Here is a 26,687-nt window from a genome sequence, read left to right as displayed (position 1 = left end):
AAAAAGGAGTTTAATCTTTTATATATTAGGATAAGTCAGGTGACCAGATAAACCAGCCAGGATGCAGCTATGCAATCTCATGCCAGTCTCAGCCTGAGGTAAACAGGTAAGAGTTGAGCAAAGAGCTAGCACCCCATAGCAATAGCTGCTATGGAAACCAGGACCACAGAAAAATATAACCAAAGAATAACTCTTATTCAGATACTATGATATCAATGGGGCAAAGAGGAATAAGTAAGATGATCAGATGAAAAATACAGGATTTCTCTTCTAGCCTTCATTTATCCTCCTATAAAGCTGGAAAATCACATCAATCACAAACACATGTATTCAAGAAATAAAACATTGAAAAAGAGGACTGATTATTCTATTTGTTATGATCACATTAAATGTTAACAATCTCCTTAATACTACAAGTAATAGAAAATCTGAAGACTGTATTACCAAAATATGTGAATGTTTATAACTGTGACATTATTTAAGTTAAGGGAGTTGAAGACATGCAACAGACTGGTATCTGACAGAAATAAAACTTATGCATGGAAAAATATTTAAAAAAAGGGAAAAAAGGAGAAAAAAATGTCACAGCATTTCATCATCCTTCAAATTTTATATAATTTTTGTGATGATCTGAATGATGTTGAGACAGAGATAGCGATCCAGTTATATGCCAGCCTGGTTGGCCAAGTGGAGGACATGCCCACTTTCCAACTAAAATCCCCAACCAGTGAATTCGCATTCCAAGTGGCATGGATGCTTTTGAAAGCCTTCATTGATTTTAACTGTCCATGTGAGACTACCACCCAATTTATTAGAAGCCTGATATAGGTTCCAATTTTATATTTAATTTCTAGAATTTATGATCACATTATGTTAGCTGCACTCATAAAACAGCCTTTTAAAAGTGAGTGACAGCTCTGACTCACACAGGATGCAGGTTTGAATCCCAGTATAGTATGGATATGTAGCCATTAGGTGGGAGATGAATTTTGTTGCCCAATATGAAACAACCCTGTTTACTGGAAATCTGAAATTTTAAAAAAGTTCCAAGTTTGGTCTCTAGAGCAGGATTCCTGGTTTATCCCACTATTAAAACACACACACAATACTAATGTACTATTAATTCATTAATTTCTAACCTTCTGTGGATAGGAATTCACATAAAAATACTAGTAATAATACCAAATTCCAAAAACATTCCATTACTTAAAAAAGCATATTACTAATGACAGCATTCAAAGAAGCTTCCTCACAATTTTTTATATAATTACTAAATATCAAAACTCAAAATTCACATGGAAGAATGGCTTCACATGATTTAACAGATATGGGTTCATAGCCAATCACCAAAATGATTTATCACATGTTTCATAACTGAAATTATACAAAGTACCATTCACATAAAATTATCTGCCTATCCAGTTCCAATGAGCATAAAAATGTCAACACATATTTCGCATGCAAATGGTATTCTGAATTCTGGTTTCATGAAGGTTACATGAGAGTGAAAATGCACGTAACATTTCTCATTTTAAACAGTTTTCATTTATGTAAATTTTTGTGTGTTACATATCTCAGTTCATATCAAAATTCTCCTTAGCATGAATTTTGATGTGTCTTTCCAGATCTCTGGATTCTGCAAATGACTTGCCACACACTTCACACAGAAAACATTTCTGATTAGTATGAATTCTAATGTGTTTATTCAGTTTCGCTGCATTTGCAAATGCCTTAACACATATTTCACAAGAAAAAGTTCCCTTAACTGTATGAATTCTTGTATGCATTTTAAGATTACACGAGAGTGAAAATGCCCTGCCACACACCTCACACTTAAAAGGTTTTTCATTTGTATGAATACGTATGTGTGCTTTCAGACGATTTGATCGTGAAAAGGCTTTATGACACACATCGCATTCAAAAGGTTTCTCATTAGTGTGAATTCTTATATGGACTTTAAGATTTCCTAAAAGCAGAAAGTCCTTTCCACATATATGACATGTAAAAGGCTTGTCACGAGTATGAGTTTTTGTATGTGTAACAAGGTTACTTGAGAATGAAAATGCCTTGCCACATAACTCACAGTTAAAAGGTTTTTCATTTGTATGAATTCTTACATGTGCTTTCAAATGATCCAATTGAGTAAATGCTTTATGACACACTTCGCATTCAAAAGGTTTCTCCTTGGTGTGAATTCTTATATGTGCTTTAAGATTTCCTAACTGTAGAAAATTCTTTCCACACATTTCACATGTAAAAGGTTTGTCATTAGTATGAAGTTTTTTGTGTCTTTTAAGATCTACTGATTGTGAAAATGCTCTCCCACATGTTTCACAAGTAAAATGTTTCACATTTGTGTGAACATTTAAGTGTCGTTTAAGACATGCTAGTCTGAAAAATGGCTTTCCACAGATTTCACAAGGAAATTTCTTTTTTTCACTATGAATATTTCCATGTTCTATAACAGCTTTTGAACTTAGGAAGGCTCTACCACATGTTTCACATCTGTGTGGGTTTCCAGTATCACTCAGTGGAAAGAATGCCAAAATTTCTTTTTCTTTTCCATAGTTATTAATTACATGTTCTTCCATGGTAAGGATTAGAAAGTGCATTTCATATAATTAAAAGTTTTGTATTTTGTTCATTACACATACTCCTGTATTTCTTTTGGATAAAGTTATCTGTATTGCTATTCCCACTGATGATAGCTTTTTTTTCACTGTCACTTTATTTGCAAGAAATGAATACCATCTGCAAGAAAAAAATAAACTATATAAATAATAAAATACTTGTAGCAGGTATTTTCACTGGATTGAAAGTATACTTGACAAGAAATTACATACTTGTTTTCATCCAAATCTTAACTGTAGCATAAGCATGTGAAGTATCTTCATTACTAAGCTAATGTAATGAAGATACTTCATTACATTCTCTTGTTCGAATAAAAACATCTGTTTGCTAATTGTGGGCCACCTGAAACAGCATGTCATGGAGGGAAGTAGTTTGAGAGTGCTGGATATCTGGTAAAAGCATTAGAAGAAGTATTCATAACCAAGGGAGACACTGCCTCAAACTGGAGAAAGTGACCATGCAGTCTTGTTCCAAGAAGTTGCTAAACATGGAATTTTCTGCCAAGAGAGTTTATATTGAACTAGAATAATGGTAATTATGACAGACTTATAAGTCAGCTTGGAGTAGTGCCATTGCTAAAAAAGCTACAAGGAAACAATGTTAGTAGTGCATGGGAAGTAGTCAGGGATTGTTTGATAGAAGTGGTATCAGACTGTATGCCCAAAGTCAAGAGGATAAAGCAAGTAATGGTTAAGTGGATGAGCAGAAATATAAAGCAAGAGCTGAAAAAAAGAAAAAATAAAGAAAACATTGTGGAGGAGAGAATACAAAGAAAGGACAAATCAGATTATGCGGAAAAATTAGCTAAGCACCAAATTACCAAAATAAATCCGAACGTTTTTTTTTTTTTTTTTTTTTTTTTTTTTTTTTTTATGTAACAAGTAAAGGAAGAATAATTATGGAAGAATGACTATTCATTGTTGATGGTAAGAAGGTGACAGAAGCAGAAGAAATAGTTGAGTTGCTGATCACTTTGCAAGGGTGTGTCATCCAGGTGCAGATTTTGGAGCTGATAAAGTGATTGAGACTAATGTGAGAATTTAGACAGATAAACAGAAGGTGCTAAGCATATTGAAAAATATCAACATGAATACAGCAGTGGAACTGGATGGCATGGTGGCCTGTATGCTACATGAACAAGTAAGCAAATTGACAGTGCTTCTGATGAAGTTGTTTAATCTGTCTCAGCTCTGGTAAGGTTCCAAGAATGCAGGAAAAAGGCAAGATATGCATGGAGGGGAAGGGCTGAAAAGTTCTGATAAACACCTAGAAAAAAATTCATATTAAAGCAACTGATATAACCACAAGAAAGAACATATCTTAAAACCCTTTAACTCCCATTTTTCATCAAATTGTAATAATTTGTTCTTTTTCTTTTAGGATATATAAGAAGACATTTGCATAAGAAGACCTTGCTTCCTCCACTTCTTCCAACATAACTCCACTAAGTGAGTACAAAGCATCCCATCTATGATCCAAAATTTCAAAACCTTACATTTAGTTGCATTAAACTGATATCCGTATTCATTTTCCCAATTTCCAGCTTATTCAAATTCTCTTGAATAGCCAGCCCATCATCACTATTACTAATAACCCTCCCAAGTCTTGTATCATATACAAATATCTGAATATCTTCTTGTAGTCCTGTGGCAATATCACTGACATAAAGATCAAACAGTAATGGTCCCAGAATTTCACTCTCCAGAATGAGTCTCATTAAACAGCCAAGCAATAGCACAGTCAGCCCCACAGCACATTCCCTTAAAACATGTGGTAAAATTCCACATGCTTTAAGAAATCGAAAAATTCAGTTCCTTTGGAGTAAATGCTGCCTTCTCTTCCCAGTTTATAGTCAACAGTCGAAGTCCCCCATAATGATCACTCACTTTGCACTTGCCAAACTAATTTGCCTAAACATTTCCCACTCATCACCATCTATATTCTCTGGTTCTATAATAACATATCACTAAATATCTTATCTCATATCTATCTCACACTATATACCCTCAAAGCCAGTATTGTTATTTCCACAGGAATTCTCTACCCTGAGTGGACACAATTCACCACCACCATTACCTTCCCTATCCTGCCAAAATATGCTATACCCTTCAGTTTCTATCCCCATTCAAACATCCTCTTCAGTTAACAAAGTTCAAATGTAATTGAACTTTGTTAACTGAAGAGGATGGCCTCTTTTCCTACATATTCTCACTATCACTACTCTACTTTGCATTATCATACTGAGGCAACACACTACCTTTCCTCGGACACACAACACACATTTAATTTACACATTGTTCACATTTCATAATAGCATCAGCAGAATTAGATAAGGGAAATAGCTACAGCATGATAATGGAAGACTTTGCAAAGACATGTCACAGAATCTCTCTCTCTCTATGTTCACTGGGCATCTACAGATGTCGTATGGTCACTCTGACGCTCGGTGATGTGCCACACCAGGCCTCTCCATGTAGTCCTGTTGTTTGCTTTTCTGGTGGCCTCAACTCTCTGAAGTTCAGTCACTCCATACATACCATCCATCCATCTCACTGATGGTCTAACCCCTTCCTCTTTTTCCAGGGACTTTACCTTCTATTACTGTTCTGAGAAGTTTCCCTTCCATCCTTTCTATGTGTCCAAAATATTTTAACTTTCTTCTGTCAATATCCTTAAGGAGTCTTAAAGTTCTACTGATCTTTTCTTGACATCCATTCATTTGTACATCTTTCAGTATATGCTATCCTAAACAGCCTTCTGTAACACCATCTCAAAAGCAGATATCCAATTCTTATCTGACTTCTTTAGGTTCCAAGTCGCACACATCCATAAGTCACTGTTGGAAAAACAACTGCATCCAAAATCCTCAACTTTGTTCCCATGGAGATAGATCCATGGGAACAAAGGAATGGCTAATGGGATGTGCCTGACCTGGAAGTTTTCGGAGTCTTAGTCTTACTTTGGCTCTTACTAGCTGATGGTCTGTGCCACAATCTGCTACAGGATAAGTATGCACATCAGAGATGCTTGTCTTCCACTGCTGGAGAGCCAGGATGTAATCAATCTGGTGCCTTCACCTGTCAATGTTAGATGTCCAAGTATAGGTCTGCTGTGGATGTTTCTGGAAGCAGGTATTGGTAATAACTAATCTGTTAGCACAGGCAAATTCCAACAATCTTTCACCACAGATGTTACGTTCACCCAGACCAAACATGCTACACTCTGGCCTGACTCTCATACTCTTTCCCACTTTTGCAGTCCCCTAAGATGTAAAATGTCTCTCCTTGGTAGGCAGTCCAAAACAGTTTGTAAGTTTCCATAGAATTCCTCACTCTCTTCTTCAGGCCTATCCATGTGGGGTACATAAACTACTGCAATTGATCCATTGGTAGACTGAGCCTTAAATCTAATAGAAAGTATCTTATCATTAATGGGGTTATAACCAAGAAGGCCTCTTTCCTGAGCTGTCTTCAGTATCAGAGCTACCTATGATGTTTTGAGTCGCCATCTGATTAATAATTAGCTTACCATCCTGTCTTTTGAAGGGACCTTCTCCATTCCATCTGGTCTCTGTAATTCCCAGGATGTCAATTTTATACCTATCCATCTCTTTACAGACATCTCAAGAGTACCCATCTGTAGACCCCAAAACGCACCTATGTAAACTTCCCTTCTAAGATTAATCTTATACCTTTTGTGTTGCTCATTCACAGTATCACTGACTTTTGATGGAGAATGTAATATACTTCTTGAACAGGACCCTCTGCCTAAGCCCTGGACGTGGCTCTGATTATTCTGCGCAACAGTCGATGCATCATGAGATGTGTTATAAGGCACAACCATAGCATTTTGGAGTGAAGTCACTGCAAGAAGAAAGTGGTAGGGTTTCAGAGGCCCTTTCCACATAAGATGAGATGAAATAGCAAAATAGGAAAGATTCATTCCTAGCCCTTGAATACTCTAATAGCATTGGGGGAAGGAGCAAGAGGAAAAGAAAGAAAAAAGGGGAGGAACCAGTCTACAGATAATATAACAGATGTATATTACATGAAGTAAGGCATGGTCCAGCATCAGGTACCTCGGGTTTGCCATGCCCGTACCCACTAAAGTGAGCCCTTGAGGTGACATTTTTACAGAATCTGGTATTTGACAGAATACCAGATGGAAAACTTTTACAAAAGCAGGAGCAATTGGAATGGATATGAAGCTTGTGGCATGGATAGGAGACAGTAGCCTGACAGACAAATAGACAGGCACCAGAGAGTAAAGTAATATATAGTGGAGTGGAATCTAGGAGAATGAAGAGGAGTAGTGAAATGCCTCATAACTCTGTAATATGGCCACTACTCTTTAATTTGTATATTAATATTATAGGAAATGATTTAAGGTGGGATACTCGGTTAGTTTGCTGATGAAATAAACCTGGGGATGGAAATAGTTAATAAAGGTGATGTAGATATCCTGCAGGAAGATTGAAATTTATTGACATTGTGGGCAAAGAATAATGGTTATCAATTTACTGGTGCAAAATATAAGGTTATGAACTGTGAGTGGGAAAAGCTTATATACTGTGCATCACATAAGGTTAGAGACTTTGGGGAAATGGTGGATATATATATATATATGTATTATTTATTTATTTTTTTTAACTTGTTAAAATATACATTAGAAGATAGGTAACAAAAGGACTATTTACATATTATAAATATATATATATTACAGAGAAAGAAAGATTTTCCTTTCGGATATACAATAGAGAATGCAATAAATGAATCAACATTACAGTTCAGTTTCACTCTTAGTTATCGTTCAGATGAAGTGTATTGTCATCGGCAATCCAGAACAGGGTACCAGTTGGATTCCACTCCTCTATGAATTTCATGACAGTTCTTGTTTCTTTGTAGTAATTGGAATTACTACAAAGTTCCAGTGAAAAAACCTGCTTTGTAGTTTCCGACATAAGCTATATATGAGGGTTTGTGCATAAGTTGTCCATGAATTTTAGAGGAATATAAAAAGAAAATATGAATTGTAATATATACAGAAAAGGAGAAATCAAAAGTGCATTTTTGTATATAAATACAAACATTCGCGTGAAATAAACAACAACAGAGAAAAATAGTGAAAAATCTTGTACTGCTTGGATGACGTGATGCCATTTTTGTGTAATGTAGAAGGCAAAAAAAAAAAAAAAAAATTAAAAGTTAGATTCAGTGATGGATGGGTGCTGGTTATTTCTTGTGTTTTAGGTAGAAGCCGTAGATGATGGCCTTAGCGCAGTTTAAGAGGAAATTGCATATTCTGTGTCTGTTTTCTTCTGTATGGACTAAATTCCAGTAGTCTTCTTGGCTAGAGGCAGTATTAAGAGAATAGATGATCAATGCTTTGTTAGCAGGCCAGGTTAGATATGTGTTCCAAGGTACCTAAAACTTCACGGAATAGACACAAATCAGTTTCTCTACGTTGAAATTTGTAGAACTTAGAAGGGGTTGGCAAGATGTTATGCCATAGTCTCCACTGTATGTCAGAATCTGGTTTGGCACACTTCGATTTATATGGAAGATCCCATTGAAATCTGGGTGGTATGTACAGCTTTGTGGATGAGAGGGTTAAGAATGAATACACGCAGGACAAAGTTGGAGGCCCCGACATAGGAGGTGGTATATTTTCTTGTAGCTGGAGAGAAGCATTGGAAGTGAAGCTTCAGGTGATACAAGATGAAAGATCGGCTCCATGCAGTTTCTAGAAAGAATACGGATTCCCTGAGGTGTAGCAATGTCTGGATAGGCTTTTATAATAGCAGCTTGTATCTGTTTGATATTGCTTTTCAATGGTAGGCATATGAATTTTTCCATTTTAGCTTCTGGGTCAGGAGGTCTCCTATGATTCTTATTCCTGCTCAGTTCCATGTAGGGAAAAGCAAGGGTTGGCCAGTTGCGAGACTTGTTATGTTTCTGTTCGAAAACAGAGATTCTGTAAGGACAGCTAACTCTGTTGATCCTGTCAGTGTGTGATGAAGTTCTGTATTTTTCCACTGCTGTGGAGCATCTCTGTAAAAATGATATAGTTTAGGAGGTGATGGTGCAGATCTGGCCATTCATAGGACTGTGGAAAGGTGAGTCCTCTGGTGGATGATTTCATGATGTAATTGAAGGTGGTTACATAAGTGTGATGGGACTGAAGTGTCTTTAGGAGAAAGATTATCCTGAAGTATGTAATCTCGTTTTCAAGGGAAATCAGGCCTTGACCTCCCTTACTGAGTGGCTTGCAGAGTTCGGAGTATGTTGTCTAGTTACTATTGTTCCAGAGGAAACGTATGATTTCCTTTTGAATGTGATGGAGAAAGTCGTCGGGGGGGGGAGTACTTTGAGGGTATGCCATAGCACACTCGCAGCCATCTGGTTGACTATTAGTACTCTTCCTCTAAGTGAAGACATTGAACGAATGCTGTTCCATTTTTCTAATACTTGTTTAAAATGGTTGCGCAGCTGTGTCCAATTCAGGTTATTATATATTTTGGTGTTGCCAAGGTGTACACCTAAGTATGTTTGTCCTTCATTTGACCGGGTGCATTCGATCGGAGAATCAGTTCTAGACTTCCATCTGCCTGACCACAAGCCAATGGTTTTTGCAGAGTTTAATTTGGCCCCTGAGGCTTGTGCATATAGTCTGTGTGCTTCCTCAGTTACTGTCATTTCTTCTTCATTTCAGGCTGTTACAGTGACGTCATCGGCATATGCTGAGAGGGTTATTTTTTTATGTGATTCTATTATGCTGGTTCGTTTGGAGATGATGGTGTTGTGTACTCTTTTTAAGAAGGGTTCAATGGCCAGTGTGTATAATTGGCCAGAGAGAGGACATCCTTGCTTGATCCCTCGAGAGTATGACAAAGTGCGGGTGAGCCTGTTGTTGATTTTTAAATAGAAAAGTGCATCTCTGTATAGCAATTGCACTGTTTTGATAATGGGAGGACCATAACCGAATGCCTTTAGGACTTCATAAAGGTACTCGTGCTCTACTCTGTCAAAAGCCTTCTCCTGATCAAGGCTGACAAGTGCCAGGTTTTCATTGTGGCTGTTTGCAACGTGGATGAGATCTCTTATTAAATGGAACAGTAAGATCAATACGTGATAACGTATTGATCTTACTGGAACAGAATAGGTTTGATGTTGGCCAATAACGTCACGCAGTGTCGGTTTTATTCGGTTTGCTATAACTTTGGAAATGATTTTGCAATCAGTGTTGATTATTTTTTTTTATTTTTATTTAACTTGTTAAAATATACGTTAGAAGATAGGTAACAAAAGGACTATTTACATATTATTAGTATATAAGTATATATATTACAGAAAAAGAAAGATTTCCCTTTCGGATATACAATAGAGAATGCAATAAATGAATCAACATTACAGTTCAGTTTCACTCTTAGTTATCATTCAGATGAAGTGTATTGTCATCGGCAATCCAGAACAGGGTACCAGTTGGATTCCACTCCTCTATGAATTTCGCAACAGTTCTTGTTTCTTTGTAGTAATCAAGTTCCAGTGAAACCCTGCTTTGTAGTTTTTGACATAAGCTATATATGAGAGTTTGTGCCAATTCAGTGATGGATGGGTGCTGGTTATTTCTTGTGTGTTTTAGGTAGAAGCTGTAGATGAAGGCCTTAGCACAGATTAAGAGGAAATTGCATATTCTGTGTCTGTTTTCTTCTGTATGGACTAAATTCCAGTAGTCTTCTTGGCTGTGTGTGTAGTTACAAGTGCTAGAGGCAGTGTTAAGAGCATAGGTGATCATCCCTTTGTTATAAGGACAGGTGAGATATGTGTTCCAATGTACCTGAAACTCTGTGGAATAGACACAGATCCATTTCTCTAAGTTTAAATTTGTAGAGCTTAGAAGGAGGTCGGCAAGATGTTATGCTATAGTCTCCACTGTATGTGGGAATCTGGTTTGGCACACTTCAATTTATATGGAAGTTCCCCTAAAATCTGGGTGGTGTTGATTAGTGAGATAGATAGAGAGAGAGAGAGAGAGAGATGAAGTTCAGAGGGCATATTGCAAAATTAGACAAAATTGTAAATAGTTCAAAGGGTTACTTGTAAGTTGAAAAACCAAATAACAAGTAAAAACAGGGAAGTTATCATCTCTCTTTATGATTTAACCATATCTTGACTACTTTGTGGATTTGGTTGTCCTGGGTTTCTTGCAGATCAGGAGGTGGTGGCAGAGAGGATTCAAAGACAAGAGACCAAATTGGTGAGAGATCTTTGGAATGCTCCCTATGAGGATAGATTGAAGGTATGCGGATTGCCTAGTTTAGTTGACAGATGAAAATGAGGGGATATGATAGAAACTTATGTTATTAAAAGGGTTCTATAAGATTGACACCAAAGAAATTTTTCAATAAAGTGATTGCTTCCTTTGACAGAGGAGAGGGATACACAGTAATATACTTAGATTTCGCAAAGGCTTTTGATAGATTACTGCATGATAAGTTGATAGTCACACTAAAGCAGATGGGGTTAGATATTAGATTAGTGCACTGGACTAGAGACTGGCTATCTGATAGGTATCAGCAAGTTATGTATGGGTGAGCAATATCCAGGAAAAGGGAAGTCACTAGCAGTGTGCCTCAGGGATCTGTTTTAGGGTCATTACTGTTTAACTCGATTATTAATGATATTGGCGAAGATTTGTTTGCAGATGATGCAAAGTTGGGAAGAAGGGCACCAGGAATGGGGATGTGAGTTCAATGTTGCAAAATGTAAGGTTTTAAAATTTGGGAAACAAAGATGGAATGCAGAATTTATGCTTGGTGAGGATATACTGTCAGAGGTGGAGAAAATAAGAGCTCTTGAAGTGATAGTGGATAAGGATCTGAAATTTAGGGGACGCATAGCCAAAATTGTGAAGACAACACAAATACTTTTGGGACTGATGCAGGGGACACTGACTTGTAGAGGTAGGGAGATTCTTGTTCTGTTGTTCCATTGATTAGGCCACTCATGGACTACTATGCCCAGATTTGGTCACCTCGTTTTCAGAAGGACAAAGAGATGTTGGAAAGGGTCCAGAGTAGACTGACTGGAATGTCGAATATGAGGAAAGATTGAGAAGATGCAATTTACAGAGTCTGGTGGATAGGAGGAAGAGGGAAGATATGATAGAGACCTACAAGTTAGTAAGTGGTTGTTATAGGATCAATGTTGGAGAGGTTCAACAGAAAACAGTCAGAGATCAGGGAAGAACCAGAGGTCATCCCTGGAAACTGTTTAAAGAGGGTGTGAGCAGGAGAGTGAGAAGCAGTTTTTTTGCATGCAGAGTTGTGAATGATTGGAATGCCTTGCCTGAGAGTGTGCTGTCTACAGAGAATTTGAGTGTGTTTATAGTGCAGTATGATGAGCAGTGTGTATGTAAAGATAAATTTATGGAGAGGTATAATCAGTGGCATATTTAGGTATTTCCCACCCCTAGGCACATAGAAAGTGCCGCCCTCCATATTTAATGAACATGTTGATTTACATGCATAACCTATTTATATCGGAAATTCGTAATATAAATATAATTACAAAAATGAGAGCCCGGAAATTTTTGGCACCCTTCAAAATTTGCTGCTCTAGGCCCGGGCCCATACGGCCTATACCTACATATGCCACTGGGTATAATAGGTATTGTGTGTCTAAAGGTTAGAGCGGTTCTTTCATGATGAGTCTTCTGACTCCATAGAAACACTCATAATAATAATCCAGATGAAAACAAGTATAATTTTGTTAAATGTGATATATGATCAGCAAACTACCTATTGAACTAGAGAAAACAATTTTGAGTATTCATCAGATACTTCTCAAAATGAATAAATAAGCAAATTACATTATAAGATTATCGGCATGGCATATTAAAACAATTATACTAATAATGACATTACTCATATAAATTAAAATGTATAGGAAAACAAATTATTAACATAAAATCATATACTAATAATGTAATTAATAGTATCTGATATTATGTGACAGTGAACTATATTAGACTAATAATATACATTTGAGTAGCATTCCTTCTCTACAATCTGCTATGCCTTAACTGCATGCTCAGAGACCGAGCACATATGTATATAGTGAAAATACTGTCTACATGCCATGGCCAAATGATAAATCTCAGTGGGAGAGAGTTAAAAACATTATTTTCAGTAAAGACATTGTGCATAAAGCTCAACTGTTGATGGCATATTCATAATAACACTTGATGGTATAAACAACACTAAGAGAGGAAAAATACATTTATTGAATCTTATGTTTAGTGAACTTTCCACAATTTGAAAGAAGAATGAAATTATACAGGTGGATGGGTTGCATTTGAATGCTTTGGAGTGAGTGCACCAGAGAAAGTGTTGCTAGATGGAAGTACAGTGAGTGATGCACGTAAAGGATCAGAAGCAAGAGATGAAGTGAAAAATTCTATCCTATCCTTCCCATCCGTCCCTTTGGACAGGTTGAGTCCCCTAATGAGGAGCTTATGACAAATTAATGCAGCCAGCTCGCCACTCCTCTGATGTATCCCCTAAGGGTAACTATTTGTGACTGTAGATCCGTATGTGTTCACTGGGTTGGTTTGCCTGTTCTTAAGGACAAAAACCTGAATTTCCAGGTGAAAAAATCCTCTATCTCCATATGAGACCAGCTAGCTCACTTTTAGTCGAAAGAGATTGGATAAAGGTTCCTCACATTATAGATGGGAATCGAACCTAGTGTTTCTAACCAAAGGGCTTCGTCTATACTGACTGAGCTATGGAAGCTCAGCGAAAAATCAGGAGAGTGGTATTGAGGAGACAAAAGTGCTTGGCAGTGAAAACAGTAGTAGTGTGAAAGAAGAAGAGAAAACAGGAATGCAAGAGGAACAGGGAAATGGGGGAGGGAATCTGTATGGACAAGGAGACATGTCATAGAGAGATTGAAGGTTGAAAGTGGCAGTGAATGTGTGTGTATAAAGATGGAGTATATTGCAATGTTGGTGGGGAATTGAGACTGAGCAGATATATGTGTGGTAAGTGGTGATAAAGATGATTGGGCAAGTGTGGTGGGGAAATCACAACCAACAAGTGGCTTGGATAGGACTGTTATAGACCTAAAAATGAATTACTGTGTTTGTTTACAAATGTCACAAGTATCAGAAATAAGGGAGATGAAATGGTCTCACTGATTGCATTTATTCGCCCAAAAATCATTGGAATAAGTGAAACATGGTTGAATGAAAATGATATTCTAGCACAGGGGTTCCCAACCTTTTTGTTTCCTAGAGCACATTCTAAAATACCGATAGGGCAACGGGCCATCTATTTTTTTCAAGCAAATTTTTTGAATTCTTTTGTTGAATGAATACATACAAAGTTTACATTACATTCAAATGTTTTATTACTTAAAAGTTTATATTATATAAAAATTTAAATATATATATGTAAGTTAGTGTGATCTTTGGCATTGCATTTCATTGGCCAGTGCTTCATAATTAGGAGAATATGATGATATTCCAGTTCTTAAACTGGAATGAACAACTTCGAATGCGCGTCTACTTTACATTGTATGCGTTTAATACTCGTCATGTGTCATTAACGCATGCCATGAATTGTTGCGTGATTATTTCAAACTATATGGCACACGGTTGAACAGCGGCGGGCACACACAAATTGGTTGACAGGCGCCATGGTGCCCGCAGGCATAGGGTTGGGAACCCCTGTTCTAGCAGGAATAGAAATGAGTGGATACAGTATTTTTCATGAGGATAGAAAGGACAAGGGAAGGGAGTGCTGCTGATGATAACAGGGTAATTATGTCCACGTAAAACAGACATGAAAGAGAGATATAGTGCAATGGTTATAAGGTAGTGTAGTGTAGTGTAACATGGAGGTTGACAGGAAGATATATTTAGATGGATGCTGCTATAGTCCTGGAAATGTGGAGGATGGTGTTGAAGAAATGTGTAAACAACTTGGATTAGCAAACAAAGGAAGGGTAATTATTATGGTTGATTTTAATTATGGCAGGCTAGATTGGAATGCAGAGATAGCTATTGGGAATAAGGAAAATTAATTTCTCAAGTTCTTGAGAGATAATTATCTCAGGTAGTATGTAAAGTAGAGCACACAAAGATCGAGAGTTTTAGATCTGATCATTTCATCAGAGGATGTAATTGTGAGTTGGGTTTCACACTTTCCTCCAATTATAAGGCTGGTAATTATGACAAGCAGAGTGCCTGTGTAGCTCAGTGGAAGTGATGTTTACACTCCTCAGCTCTAAACCACCCCGAAGAAAGTGTGACGAGTTCGATTCTGGTCACAGACAAAAGGAACTTTTAATAAGCCTTTTTTCAGCAGTTCCCAAATTAGTCTATCTCTGGCATGGCAAGAGGGTTTTTTCTCGTGTAAACTCAGGTTTCTCATCCTGTAAACTCAAGAAAATTGACTGTAGAACCAACACTATTTACAGACATTAAAAATATTGTGTTATTATTAATACCACAAGATGGCAGCACTTGTTAGCCATCTCTTCACTGTGTGCCACTTAATTAGTGATTGCCTTGAGTCAGCTTTCTCTGATTGGCTTACCAGTGGAGATTGAACTGTCCACTCAGTCTCCAAAAGATAGACAGGGCTAAAATGATCTTGCATACTCCCTGCATGGGAATAAAAATGTGTTAGCTGATGATTTTTGATGATAAGCTTAGGAGACAGCTTGGAACTACAGAATGGAACAAGGAGTTGAGAAGCAAGGAAATAAATGCTGCTTGGGAACTGACAAAGAAATACATAACAGGATCAACGTGTGAATGTATTCTGAAGTTCAAAAGGCTGAATAAGGTAGGTGTAAAATGGATGAACGAGGAGCTTTAGCATGTAATCTGGAAAAATAAGGTATTTGGAGGACATACAAATGAATAATGGAATAATCAGTTACATGAAGAGTATAAAGAACGACTCATTTAATAAGGAAAACAAAAGTGCAGAATGAGCAGTACTGACAAATCAGGTGAAGAAAAATCCTAGTGTTTTTTTAGATATGTGGCAAGTAGAAGAAAGAATGATCATGGTAAGATGATGTTAATGGATGAAAGTGGTAGAATGGTAACTGCTGCAGAAGACATTGTTGAGGTATTCAGTGATCAATTTATAAGGATGTTTCATCCTGATCAGGGTGGAATCATAAGGAACTAAGGTATAGAGGACACAGGACACCTCCTGCTCACTAACAATTGATGGCTCAATTGTTAGTGAGCAGGAGGCATGAGGAAATAAATAACCTTGATGTCAATAAGGAGATAGGATTTGATGACATATCACCACACATCTTAAGGAAATGTTCTAGGGAATTGGCATGCCTGTTTAATAAGAGTCATACAACAGCAGAAGCTCCAAGGGAGTGGAAGGAGGGTAAAAATTGTTCCACTACATAAAGGCAGTGATAAGGTTGTAGCTTCAAATTACAGGCCAATCTGTATATCTGGAGTTGTAGTGAAGGTATTGGAGAGATTGGTGAAAAGTAAGATACAGAAATTGATTGATAACAGCAGTATTCTCTGTGGTTATCAACTTGGATTTGTTAAAAGGAGATCATGTTTTTCTAACTTACTTATGTACTATAACAAGGTAACAAATACCTTGGAGAGGGGAGATGTATAAAAGAATTTTGCAAAAGCTTTTGATAGACTGCTACATGATGAACTGTTAATTAAATTGAAACAGATGGGATTGGATAACAGACTTCTGAGTTGGATCAGTGACTGGCTGTCAGATAGGTATCAGAAAGTTCAATATGGGGGTGCAGTTAATTACTAGCGACCTTCCTGAAAGAGGAACGTCACTAGTAATTAATAATTATTTAAAAATTAATGATATTGGGATAGGTTTAACTAGCGACACGGAGCTGTTTGCTGATGCAACACTGGAGAGAGCAATGCATATTCAAGTGGATGTTATGGTCTTACAGGAGGACTTGAATAGATTGCAGGAATGGGCAGGTAAGTGAAACTATCAGTTCAATTTTGCAAAGTGTAAGATTTTAAGATTGGTAAGCAAGCAATGGGATGCAAAGTATACACTTGGTAGGAAAATTTTAAAGGAAGTAGAGGAGATGAGAGATTTAGGAGTGATGGTAGACAAGGACCTGAAATTCAGGGACCACATTGCACAAGTTGTGAAGACGTCACATCAGATAATGGCAATGATGCAGACCCTGACATGCAGAAATAGAGAGGTTATGATGCCATTCCATAAGGCCTTGATCAGGCTTCATATGGATTATTGTGCACAGTTTGGTCACCGGGAATGTGGAGTATGAGGACAGATTGAGAGACATATAAGTGGGTCAGGGAGTTGTTATCAGGTTGAGATCAAAGAGATTTTTCATAGAATAGGAGGGGGGGGGGTAGAACAAGAGGCCACTGCTGGAAACTGTATAAGGAGGATGTGAGCAAAGAAGTGAGGAGAAGGTTCATTGCATGGAGAATAGCTGGTGAGTGGAATGCATTGTCTGAGCATATTGTGAATGTAGACACATTGTGATAAGCAATGTGTATGAGCATTGTGTGCAACAGTGTTTACCTCCCATTATGAGTCCCTGACTCCATGGAGGTCAGATGTTAATAATAATAATGTGGATGGCATAGATTCATCTATGCCGGCCTGGCTGGCTGAGTGGGTAGCATATCCGCTCTCCAGCCAAAAGGCTGTGAGTTCGAATCCCGCCGTGGGCATACATGTTTTGAGTGTCTGTGGAACTAATCTACCCCCGACCACCGCTAGTGTTATTGGTGGTCGGCGGTAGATGGCGCTGGTGTAGTTGCGGTCAGTTGGTGGATTGAATAGTGGAGACAGAGCTATAGAGTAGGTGCCCTCCCTCGATGAACTTGGACTCCCTGGGGGGTGCCAAATAATAATAATAAAATCCACCTACAAACTAGCCAAACACTTTGCCAACGTGCTCTCATTACTGGTGCCCCCCCCCCCCTTTCTGGACCTTCTATTTAGGTCCAGAATAGAAGATCTCATCCTCTGCAGCAGACATCTTCTCACTATTCACCACTGTTCTACTTAAAGATCTCTGAACTAATCCAAGTTAATTTCCTTCCAATGTATTCAACTATGTCCTCCCATTAGTTCACTATTTTATTTAGCAAGGCAAATAGAGTAACAACCCTAGGCTCTATATTTTTTCCCCCATAGACAACTACTTTATGCAGGCATACGAAAAATAATGGCTTTAAATTCTGCCCATTCAGATCTACCATTTGGCTATGCCATGTAAGTTCTGGGTTCACTGTTTGGCCACGTGGCCCAGACACTAAACAATTTTCTTTTCCATTTGAACAGCAACATTCTAGGATTCTAGTTCTAGTTCACTCTAGAAAAACATAAAACAATAGTTGGCCCTTTCTAATTAGTGATTAAATGACTACTTGATGGATTCTTGGCTTTTACCATCTATAGAAACTCGCATGCATGCACACACACACTCACACACACTGGTAAATATATCGAACAATGGTCACATCACCATGCTCTCCCAACGAGTTCAGCATTATAAAAACTCTGATCAATAGGGCAAAATAGATTTTCTCTGATAATAATGCATTCAATTCTGAACTCAACATCACATAAACAATACTTTTTTAGCCAAGAGCTACAATGACTACCAGAGCAAAAAATATTAACATCCCACATCCTCCTTTCCCCCTGCAATAAAGACTATAATAAATAAGACTACAATTAAACTATTTCTTCTTTCTCATCCATTAGATGATGGGTTGAGTCCCCTATGTACAAATCTTTGCCATCTGGTTTTATCTATGGCCATTTCTGTCATTTCTCAGAAGCTCAATAATTATGACATTTCTTCAAATGTCATAATTCTTGATCATCTTCCTCCAATGATTCCATTCAATACTATATTTGGTAATCTTTGAAAGGACATTCTCTGGAGGTGTCCAAACCTGCTTAATTGCTGTTTAAGAATTATATCTATGATATTTTCTCTATAGTTTAATGTGTGTTTGATTTGCTATTTGTTTTGTGTTCTGACCAGTATTATTTATTTTTCTTAAACATTTCATTTCAAATGCACTGATTTTTTTTTTTTTTTTGTATTTCTTTCTGATTGAGTGTCCAAGTCTTGGATCCATAGACTGTTTTAGGTATAATAAAGGTTTTATAGTTTTAGTTTGAGGCTCTTTGAAATGCTGTTATTCTTCCATATTTTGTTTAATTTATTCACATTAGACCATCCTTTGTTAAGTCTGTATTTTACTATTTCTGTTATCAAGGTGGTGAGTAGTGTGACTGCTAAGATATGTAAATTACTTTACTTGTTCAAGCATGTGATTTTCTAAGTTTATTAAAATATTTTCCTCATCTCTTCCTATTTTCATTGTTTTAGTTTTGCTTAGATTGATTTTCATTTCAAAAGTTTTGCACTCTTCATTTAAAATTTATATTGTCTTTTCCGATTGTTCTTTAGATTCTGAAAGACAACAATATCGTCTCTAGATTTAATGTGGTTGATATTCATGCCATTTATTTGTAGATCTGGATGTTCAGCTAATTAAACTATCACCATCCTATATATCCATGTCACCTCTAAAAAGGAGGCCAAGATTCTAAAAGAATACAATCTTGTGACCTCCTTCAAACCAACACAGGAAATGAGCATTCTTTATCTGCTCTCTTAAAGACCACCTACGACTGCTGGATTTGCCTGGAGCCTATCAAGTACCCTGCAGCTGCTATCTATCATAATATGGCCAAACAGGCAAGACAGTAAACATCAGGATATCAGAACACCTAGACTACATCCCATCACTATGCCCACTCAGGACCAGCACACTACACCTTGGACACCCACCAAAGGATTCACTGGAACAAAGCCACCTAACTTCACTGAAGTAAATATAAATATGAAACACTATTCCTTTAATCTGCCTCTATCCTCCCAAAGTATCCCAATCTTAACAAGTATGGTTGCACATAAAAAATTCTCATTCACAGACAATCAGTCCAAAGGCCAAGAACATTCAATCAAGCCCAGTAGGTGGTGCAATTCAGGATCAAAGATTTTTCTCTGTTTCTCATTTTCAATCTCACTCATGAAGTGCCTGCATGCTCAATGATGCCCTTTGAATGGAAATACCTAGGTTCAAATCCCATCTAGAATTACAAAAAAATGTATAAGGACTTTTCAACTGAAGGTAAGTTAGCTGGCATAAACAGAAATGGCAAAGTTTTCTTCCTGCTAAACAGACAAACTTTCCCAATGCACCAACTATTCTGAACTTTTCAATTTCCTTTCTTTAAATGAGATTTTAATGTTCACATACCAACTAGATTTCCAACTGCAATGATACAGCATGTATAGATGCCAAGGCACTTGCTATCACCAATGATCTTACAAATTTGCACATGCCTACCAGAATAACTAAACTGCAAAACTCTCCAAACAATCTTTATCTCTTTCTGACCACTGACCCTCCAAGTATAGTGTGGATGCCATTTGTCCTCAAAACAAACATACAGGCATGAATCATGTTGAAATTTTCTGAAGGCTTGTTCTCTACAGTTGATTCTGTGTTACCTTTTTTATTCTATTTTCATACCGTTCCCAAGAAGGGTGACAAATCCATAATATAATACTGTCCAAAATTTCATTAATTTTAAAGTAATAAAGAAAATAAAAACTAACACTCCTCTTTTTTTGCCCTCAACTTTTTTGTTATGTGTAAAACTCCCTCAGCTACCAAACTGCCAATATGGATTCTGTCATTGTCATTTAACAGAGGATCTGTTTTCTTATGTCATCGAACTTTTTTTCAAATGTCATGGTAGTGGTTGAGAAATCTTAAATGGATTACATTTGGCATAAATGCCAATTAAGTAAGATTCTTCCGCATGCTTGGGATATTAATTTCTGAGACTGAGTTGTCAGCTTTCGCTACAGCTGCACATTTGTGATGGTGGATGGATCTTTATATTCAAACTCTGCAACTAATACTGAGGTTCCACAAGGTCCTGTTCTTTTGCTCTCTTTTTGTTTTTCAATTCATCAATTCAAGAATGGGCAGATAAAAATATGATACTGCATGAGGGTCAACATGGCTTTGTGAAGAGTCAGTCATGCCTTAGTAATTTACAAACTTTTTATAACTGAGTAACAGCTGAGTTGGATAAAGGAGATGGCTATACAATGATTTTACAAAGGCATTTCACAGAATACCACATGGAACACTGTTATATAAATTAGGACAAATTGGGATGGATATGACACTGGTTAAGTGGATAGGAGGGTGACTGATGGGCAGCTATCAAAAAGTGGTATATGGGGAGCAGAATTGAGGCAAACACAGGTGACTAGTGGTTTGTTGTTTAATTGGTACATAAATGATATAGGAAATGAAATAATCAGTTGTTTGCTGTGATGCAAAATTAGATAGAGTAATAGTTAATCAAGGCGATGTGGAGAGCTTGCAGGAAGATATAAATAGGCTGTCAGTATGGGCAAAAGTTAATGGGTATCAGTTTAATGTCAAGAAATGTAAAGTTATGCATTTCAGGATAAATAGATCACAAGCTGTGTTTCACATTGATGGTACTGTACTCCAGGAAATAGATGAAGCTAGAGATTTAGGGGTGATGGCAGACAAAAAGTTAAAGTTTAGAAGATATATTGCTAAGGTTGCTAAATTAGCCCATAAGGTTACTTGGCTAGTGAAGAAAACATTAACAAGTAGAAATAAGGAAGCTGTAATTCGTCTGGTCCCCTGGGTTTCTTGGGGATGAGGAAGTTGTGGAGAGGATTCACAGGAAAGTGACCAAGAGGGTGCAGAATGTTTCCTATGAAGATAGATTGAACATGTGTGGATTGCAGAAGTTGGTTAATAGGAGAAAAAAGAGGGGATATGATAGAAACATGTAAGTTGCTTAAAGGATTTTATAGGATAGATGCAGGGGAAATATTTCAGCGCTTGACTAGGGGGACCAGAACACGGGTCATCTCTGGAAGTTGAATAAAGGTGTGGTCAGTAGGAGTGTGAGGACTAAATTTTTTGCTTGGAGAGTAGTGAATGAGTGAAATGGGTTGCCAGAGTCATTTGCAAGTGCTTTGTCTGTTAATGGGTTCAAATTTTGTAGGAAACTACAAAATTTGACATATTATTATTATAATAATAATCTGTCAAATTTTGTAGTATGCAAATCAACAAATCTTAGAGAACACTTAAATTCTGAGCTTCAAAACCTGCTTCAATGGGCATCTGATAACCTTGTTGATTTCAACTAGTGTCACTCAATTCTCTCATTATGGTTACAATCCAGTTAGAATTTTTCAAAACACCCAAATCTCTGGAAAAGAACAGAATTTTCTTCTTGTGATAATCTAACCTCTCAATCTTTCTTTGCCATAAACATATAACAAATATTGCGTTTTTATGTGTGTGTGTGTGGGGGGGGGGGTGCTATTTTGTAAATGAGATAGAATAAAGGGTAAGGGCGAGGATTTTTAAAATCTGTAAAAGTGAAAGTGATTTGTGGACAAGCAGTAAACATACAGTCCACAGGTAAAAGGGATAATGCATTTCGGAAGAAGCTGAAATAATTTCCGGTATCTCTAGAAAAAAATAAAATATTGTAATATCCTAAAGTCCATTTATATAATTATTTTCGCAGCTTTATACGTGGGAAATTGAACGAAGTTCACCGATACTCACAGCGGCATTGTCATCTTCATACTGAATCTCTGAACACACGTAATTACAAAACGTCAAAATCGTACCAATACTACAGCCTAAGCAATATTTAAGAAATTATTTTTCACTATCTACATTTTAAAAAACACTTAAACTAGTTTTATTACAACGGTCCTTCTAGTTGTTATTAGTTAACAAGGGTAATAAATTACTATTGTTTGTATTAAATACATTATGAAAAAATATAGATAATATAGAGACACTGTCATGTAAAGCAGTGCTTCCCAAGCTTCTGGATGTCAGAGTCCCCTCGAAAAAAATCGTAATAGAGAGATATATTATTATAATATTTATTGTATTTATATTCAATACAAAACATACACAGCGAATATTGCAAAAATCAAATGCATATATTACATATTAGCCGATCTCATACGGTGGTAGCAGGGTTTTTTCTCCCGGAAACTCGGGTTTTTCATCCCGCATACATACAAATCGGCCCTTCAGAACACACGCAATTTACAGACAAAAATTACTAGTTGTGGTGGTGTTGGAGGTGGGCGGCAGATGGCGTTGATAGAGATGATTCGTAGTAGAGGTTAGGTGCAGAGACAGTTGTAGATGTCCTCCCACGATGAGTCTTCGGACTCCTTGGAGGTATCAGGAATAATAATAATAATAATAATCATAATAATAATAATAATAATAACAATAATACAATAATAATATGAAATACTGTTCCTTTTTTTTTTTTTTTGAGTCTGTTTCTGCTTCTTCTGATTGTTCGCAGGATTTTTTTTTATTTTTTATCAGCCACTTATCCATCTCAGGGTTAAATTTTTTAACGTACAATAGATCAAATAATATCACCACTTACCGATACAGGCACACCACAGACTGATAACATGAAATTAGTGAATATTACCTGAATAAGGGAATCCCCAGACCAGGAACATTTTTCTCTTTTGTGACTTTTCCCCCTTATATATATATATATATATATATATATATATATAAGCTATAACCTCATACAGAAACTATACAGCATAGTTTCTGTATGAGGGAACATGTGATTCATTAATTAGTGTGTTTTTATCCCAGTTGTCTCTAATTGCTTTATTTGTTGAGAAATATATTACACAGATTCCTCATACCTTATTCACTGGCATAATAAAAGTACTTGTTTTTATTGCCTCTGCAGTATAGTGGCTGTTAGGGAGGGCGTGTTGTTTACCACTGCAAGCGAGTTACTATCTCCCCACATGAACTTGTTATTATTATTGTTCTGGGCAACTCCATGGAGTCGACAGACTCATTGAGGGAGGCCCTAACATCATGTCAAGAACAACTATTCAACATTGACACAGTATCTATCATACCTTGCCTTCAACTCATTCACGGTCGTAGCACCCACAACAGAGCTCTAACACCCTTGTCAACCACGCTCTTTCCAGGCTTCCATGCATGGCCCCTAGTCCTCCCACCACCAGTCATATTTTCAAAAATATCTTCTGGATCAATCTTATAGAAACCCGTCAGTAATTTGAATGTCTCAATCATATCACCCCTCCTTCGCCTATCGTCCAATCTCTGCAACCCACAAATCTTCAACCTATTCTCATAAGGTTCATTCCACAGACCTTCTATCATCTTGGTCACTCGTCTCTGGATCCTCTCCACTTCCTCCCCATCATGAAGAAACCTTGGTGCCCATAACTGGGCACAGTAGTCCAGATGGGGTCTTATCAAGGCTCGATACAACGGAACAACAACTTGTTTCTCTCTGCATGTTAAAGTATTTCTCAGAAGCCAAGTGATTTGATGAGCTGATTTAGCCACTTTTGCAATGTGCCCCCTAAACTTCAATACCCTATCCACCAACACTCCCAAATCCCTGGCCTCATCAATCTCCTGGAGTACAGTTCTGGCAATGCGATATACTGCTGCTATTCTTTTCACCCCAAAGTGCATAACCTTACATTTTGCCACATTAAATTGACATCCATTTTTCCTAGCCCAGTCTTTCAAACTATCCAAATCATCCTGTAACATTTTGGCATCATGTGCACTCACAATTGCTCTATCCAACTTTGCATCATCAGCAAACAAGTGAACACTTCCTCTCGAATCCTTTACTATATCATTGATGAACAAATTGAAAAGCAGTGGTCCAAGAACAGAGCCTTGCAGCACACCACTACTCACAAGCCGTTTTTTAGACTCCACTCCTGCATAAAACACTCTCCGGTATCTCTCCTTCAACCACCCTCCTATCCATCTCACCAACCCTATATCTATCCCCATCTGCTCCAGTTTACTGATTAGGGTTCCATATGGCATCCTGTCAAAGGCCTTGGCGAGGTCCTGTAGTATCACTGTAAACCCCCCTCCAGTTCAGCCGTCACTGTGTTATAGAACGTGAGCAAGTTGCTGAGGCATGATCTACCCTTCACAAAACCAGGTTGTCCCCCATACAATATCCCATTTTCATCTATGCAATCCTGTATTCTTTTCTTGACTAATTTCTCTAAGACCTTGACAATGATTCCTGATATGCTAATCGGTTGGTAATTTACAACAGCAGTCTTGGAACCACCTTTATGCAGTGGAACTATTTTCCCTCTTTCCACCCCCTCGGGACTAACCCAGACCCGAGACTCAAATTAAACAAAATGGTCAAGGGTACTGACAATTCTTTAGCTGCTTCTCGTACGACACGAGCTGGTATACCATCCAATCCCATGGATGTATTGACATTGAGGTTATGCAATTGACTACTCACCTCCAGTTCATTCACCACAAATCCCGTACAATCTACTGGTTTATTCATTTTTGCAACATCACCACCTGGATGATATATACTTGCAAAGTGCTCACTCAGTAACTCAACTGATTCAGTTACCTCCCTACCATCAGCATTCTTTAAAATAATTCTGCCATGTACATATTTCCATTTACTTGCTACATATCTAAAAACTGTTTAGGATTCTCTTTTGCCTGCATGGCCAATGTCCTTTAGTAATCCTTTTTTGCTTTTCTTACCACACTTGTTACCCATCTGGCTTGCGCTTTATACCGTTCATATGCCTGCTGGTCACCTTTCTCCTTTAATTCCCTCCATAGTTGTTTCTTTTTTTTTTTTGCAGCTCAAGCTTAATGGTGTTATTCATCCATTTAACCCCTACTTGGTTTATTATTATTCGGACTCTAGGTATACAGTCAGCCATTGCTTCATGCAAACACTTCTTAACTGCCTCCCATGCACTATCAACTTCTAGTCTTTGCAGTTGTACATGCCATGGCACTGAACCAATCAAACTCCTAAGCTTGTCATACTTTCCAGCCTGATAATTCCACATGTACCCTGTCTTAATTGAAAATTCCACACCTTTAGCCACCTCCCAAGTCAAGACCCTATGATCACTCTCACCAATTCGTGGCAATGTGGTCATATTTGTTACAGCCAAATCCTCAGATGCAATTGCTATGTCAAGCACTCTCTGACACCTAGTATTTTCCATTACATGCTGTTGCAGATAGTTATCCCTTAATAACCGCATAAAATCCAATTCCTTGTGACAATAGTTGAAATCTCCATTAATAATTAACCTCCTTCCACTCATTTCTTCTATTTGCTTGTGCATATTGTCACCACCATCTTTTCCATCACCTGGTCTATAGCAGCACCCAATTGTATATTTAGTTCTGCTAGCCACAATCTCACCCCAAATGTCCTCAAAAGTGTTCTTTTCTCTATCCTGCAATTCAACTTCTATTCTCCTTGGCTGTAGCTCATCAGCTATCATCAACAATACTCCTCCCCCCCATTTTATTCTCCCTGTCATTCCTGAACACACTATACCCATCACATTCTATCCCACTAGCTATATCATCTACAGTCAGCCATGCTTCACTAATACCAATAACCTGTGGTCTGGAAGTGCCAACCATGGCCAAAAACTCTTCCTTCTTGTTCCTAATACTACTAGTATTAGTGTACATGAATTTAAGAACCCCCATTAGCCCCGACCCTACCTTGATGCCTTATATTAACTGTCCCACTCTGATTTGTTGTCTTTATTCGCTCAGGCATATTATATTCATTCATACATTCAACTGCCTCCCTAAGGACTGTATATCTACCCTCCCCCCTTAATAAATCTAGTTTCCCTGAATTTGCACATCCACTACATTCAGCAACACTTTCTCAAGTCTCCTTACACCATAACCATTCAAATGCAAGCCATCCATCTTATATAGATCCTTTCGCCCATCGAACTCACTCCACACATTAACAAATTCCACACCACTCGTCATACATAACACACGCATAA

The 26,687-nt window shown here is 37.5% G+C and overlaps 1 protein-coding gene across 1 annotated transcript; it reads right to left on the bottom strand.

Annotated features, from left to right (window-relative positions):
• Positions 1-1,306: 1,306 nt before the first annotated feature.
• On the bottom strand, positions 1,307-22,496 carry LOC150098658 (uncharacterized). Its single transcript, XM_090405618.1, has 2 exons — positions 22,375-22,496; positions 1,307-2,751 (listed from the first exon to the last, which is right to left on the bottom strand). Exon 2 carries the CDS (start codon positions 2,610-2,612, stop codon positions 1,575-1,577), a length of 1,038 nt encoding a protein of 345 aa, XP_090261744.1. The 5' UTR covers positions 2,613-2,751; positions 22,375-22,496; the 3' UTR covers positions 1,307-1,574.
• Between the last annotated feature and the right edge of the window lie 4,191 nt (positions 22,497-26,687).

This window comes from Typopeltis vanoorti, chromosome 15 (genome assembly GCF_054136105.1).
Source record: "Typopeltis vanoorti isolate ZY-2024b chromosome 15, IOZ_Tvanoo_1.0, whole genome shotgun sequence".
Classification (NCBI taxonomy): domain Eukaryota; kingdom Metazoa; phylum Arthropoda; class Arachnida; order Uropygi; family Thelyphonidae; genus Typopeltis; species Typopeltis vanoorti.
This window is presented reverse-complemented; position numbering and strand designations above follow the sequence as displayed.

What these genes read in the sequence shown, in the direction of transcription:
- LOC150098658 (XM_090405618.1), bottom strand. Translation starts at nt 2,612, where the DNA reads ATGCACTTTCTAATCCTTACCATGGAAGAACATGTAATTAATAACTAT.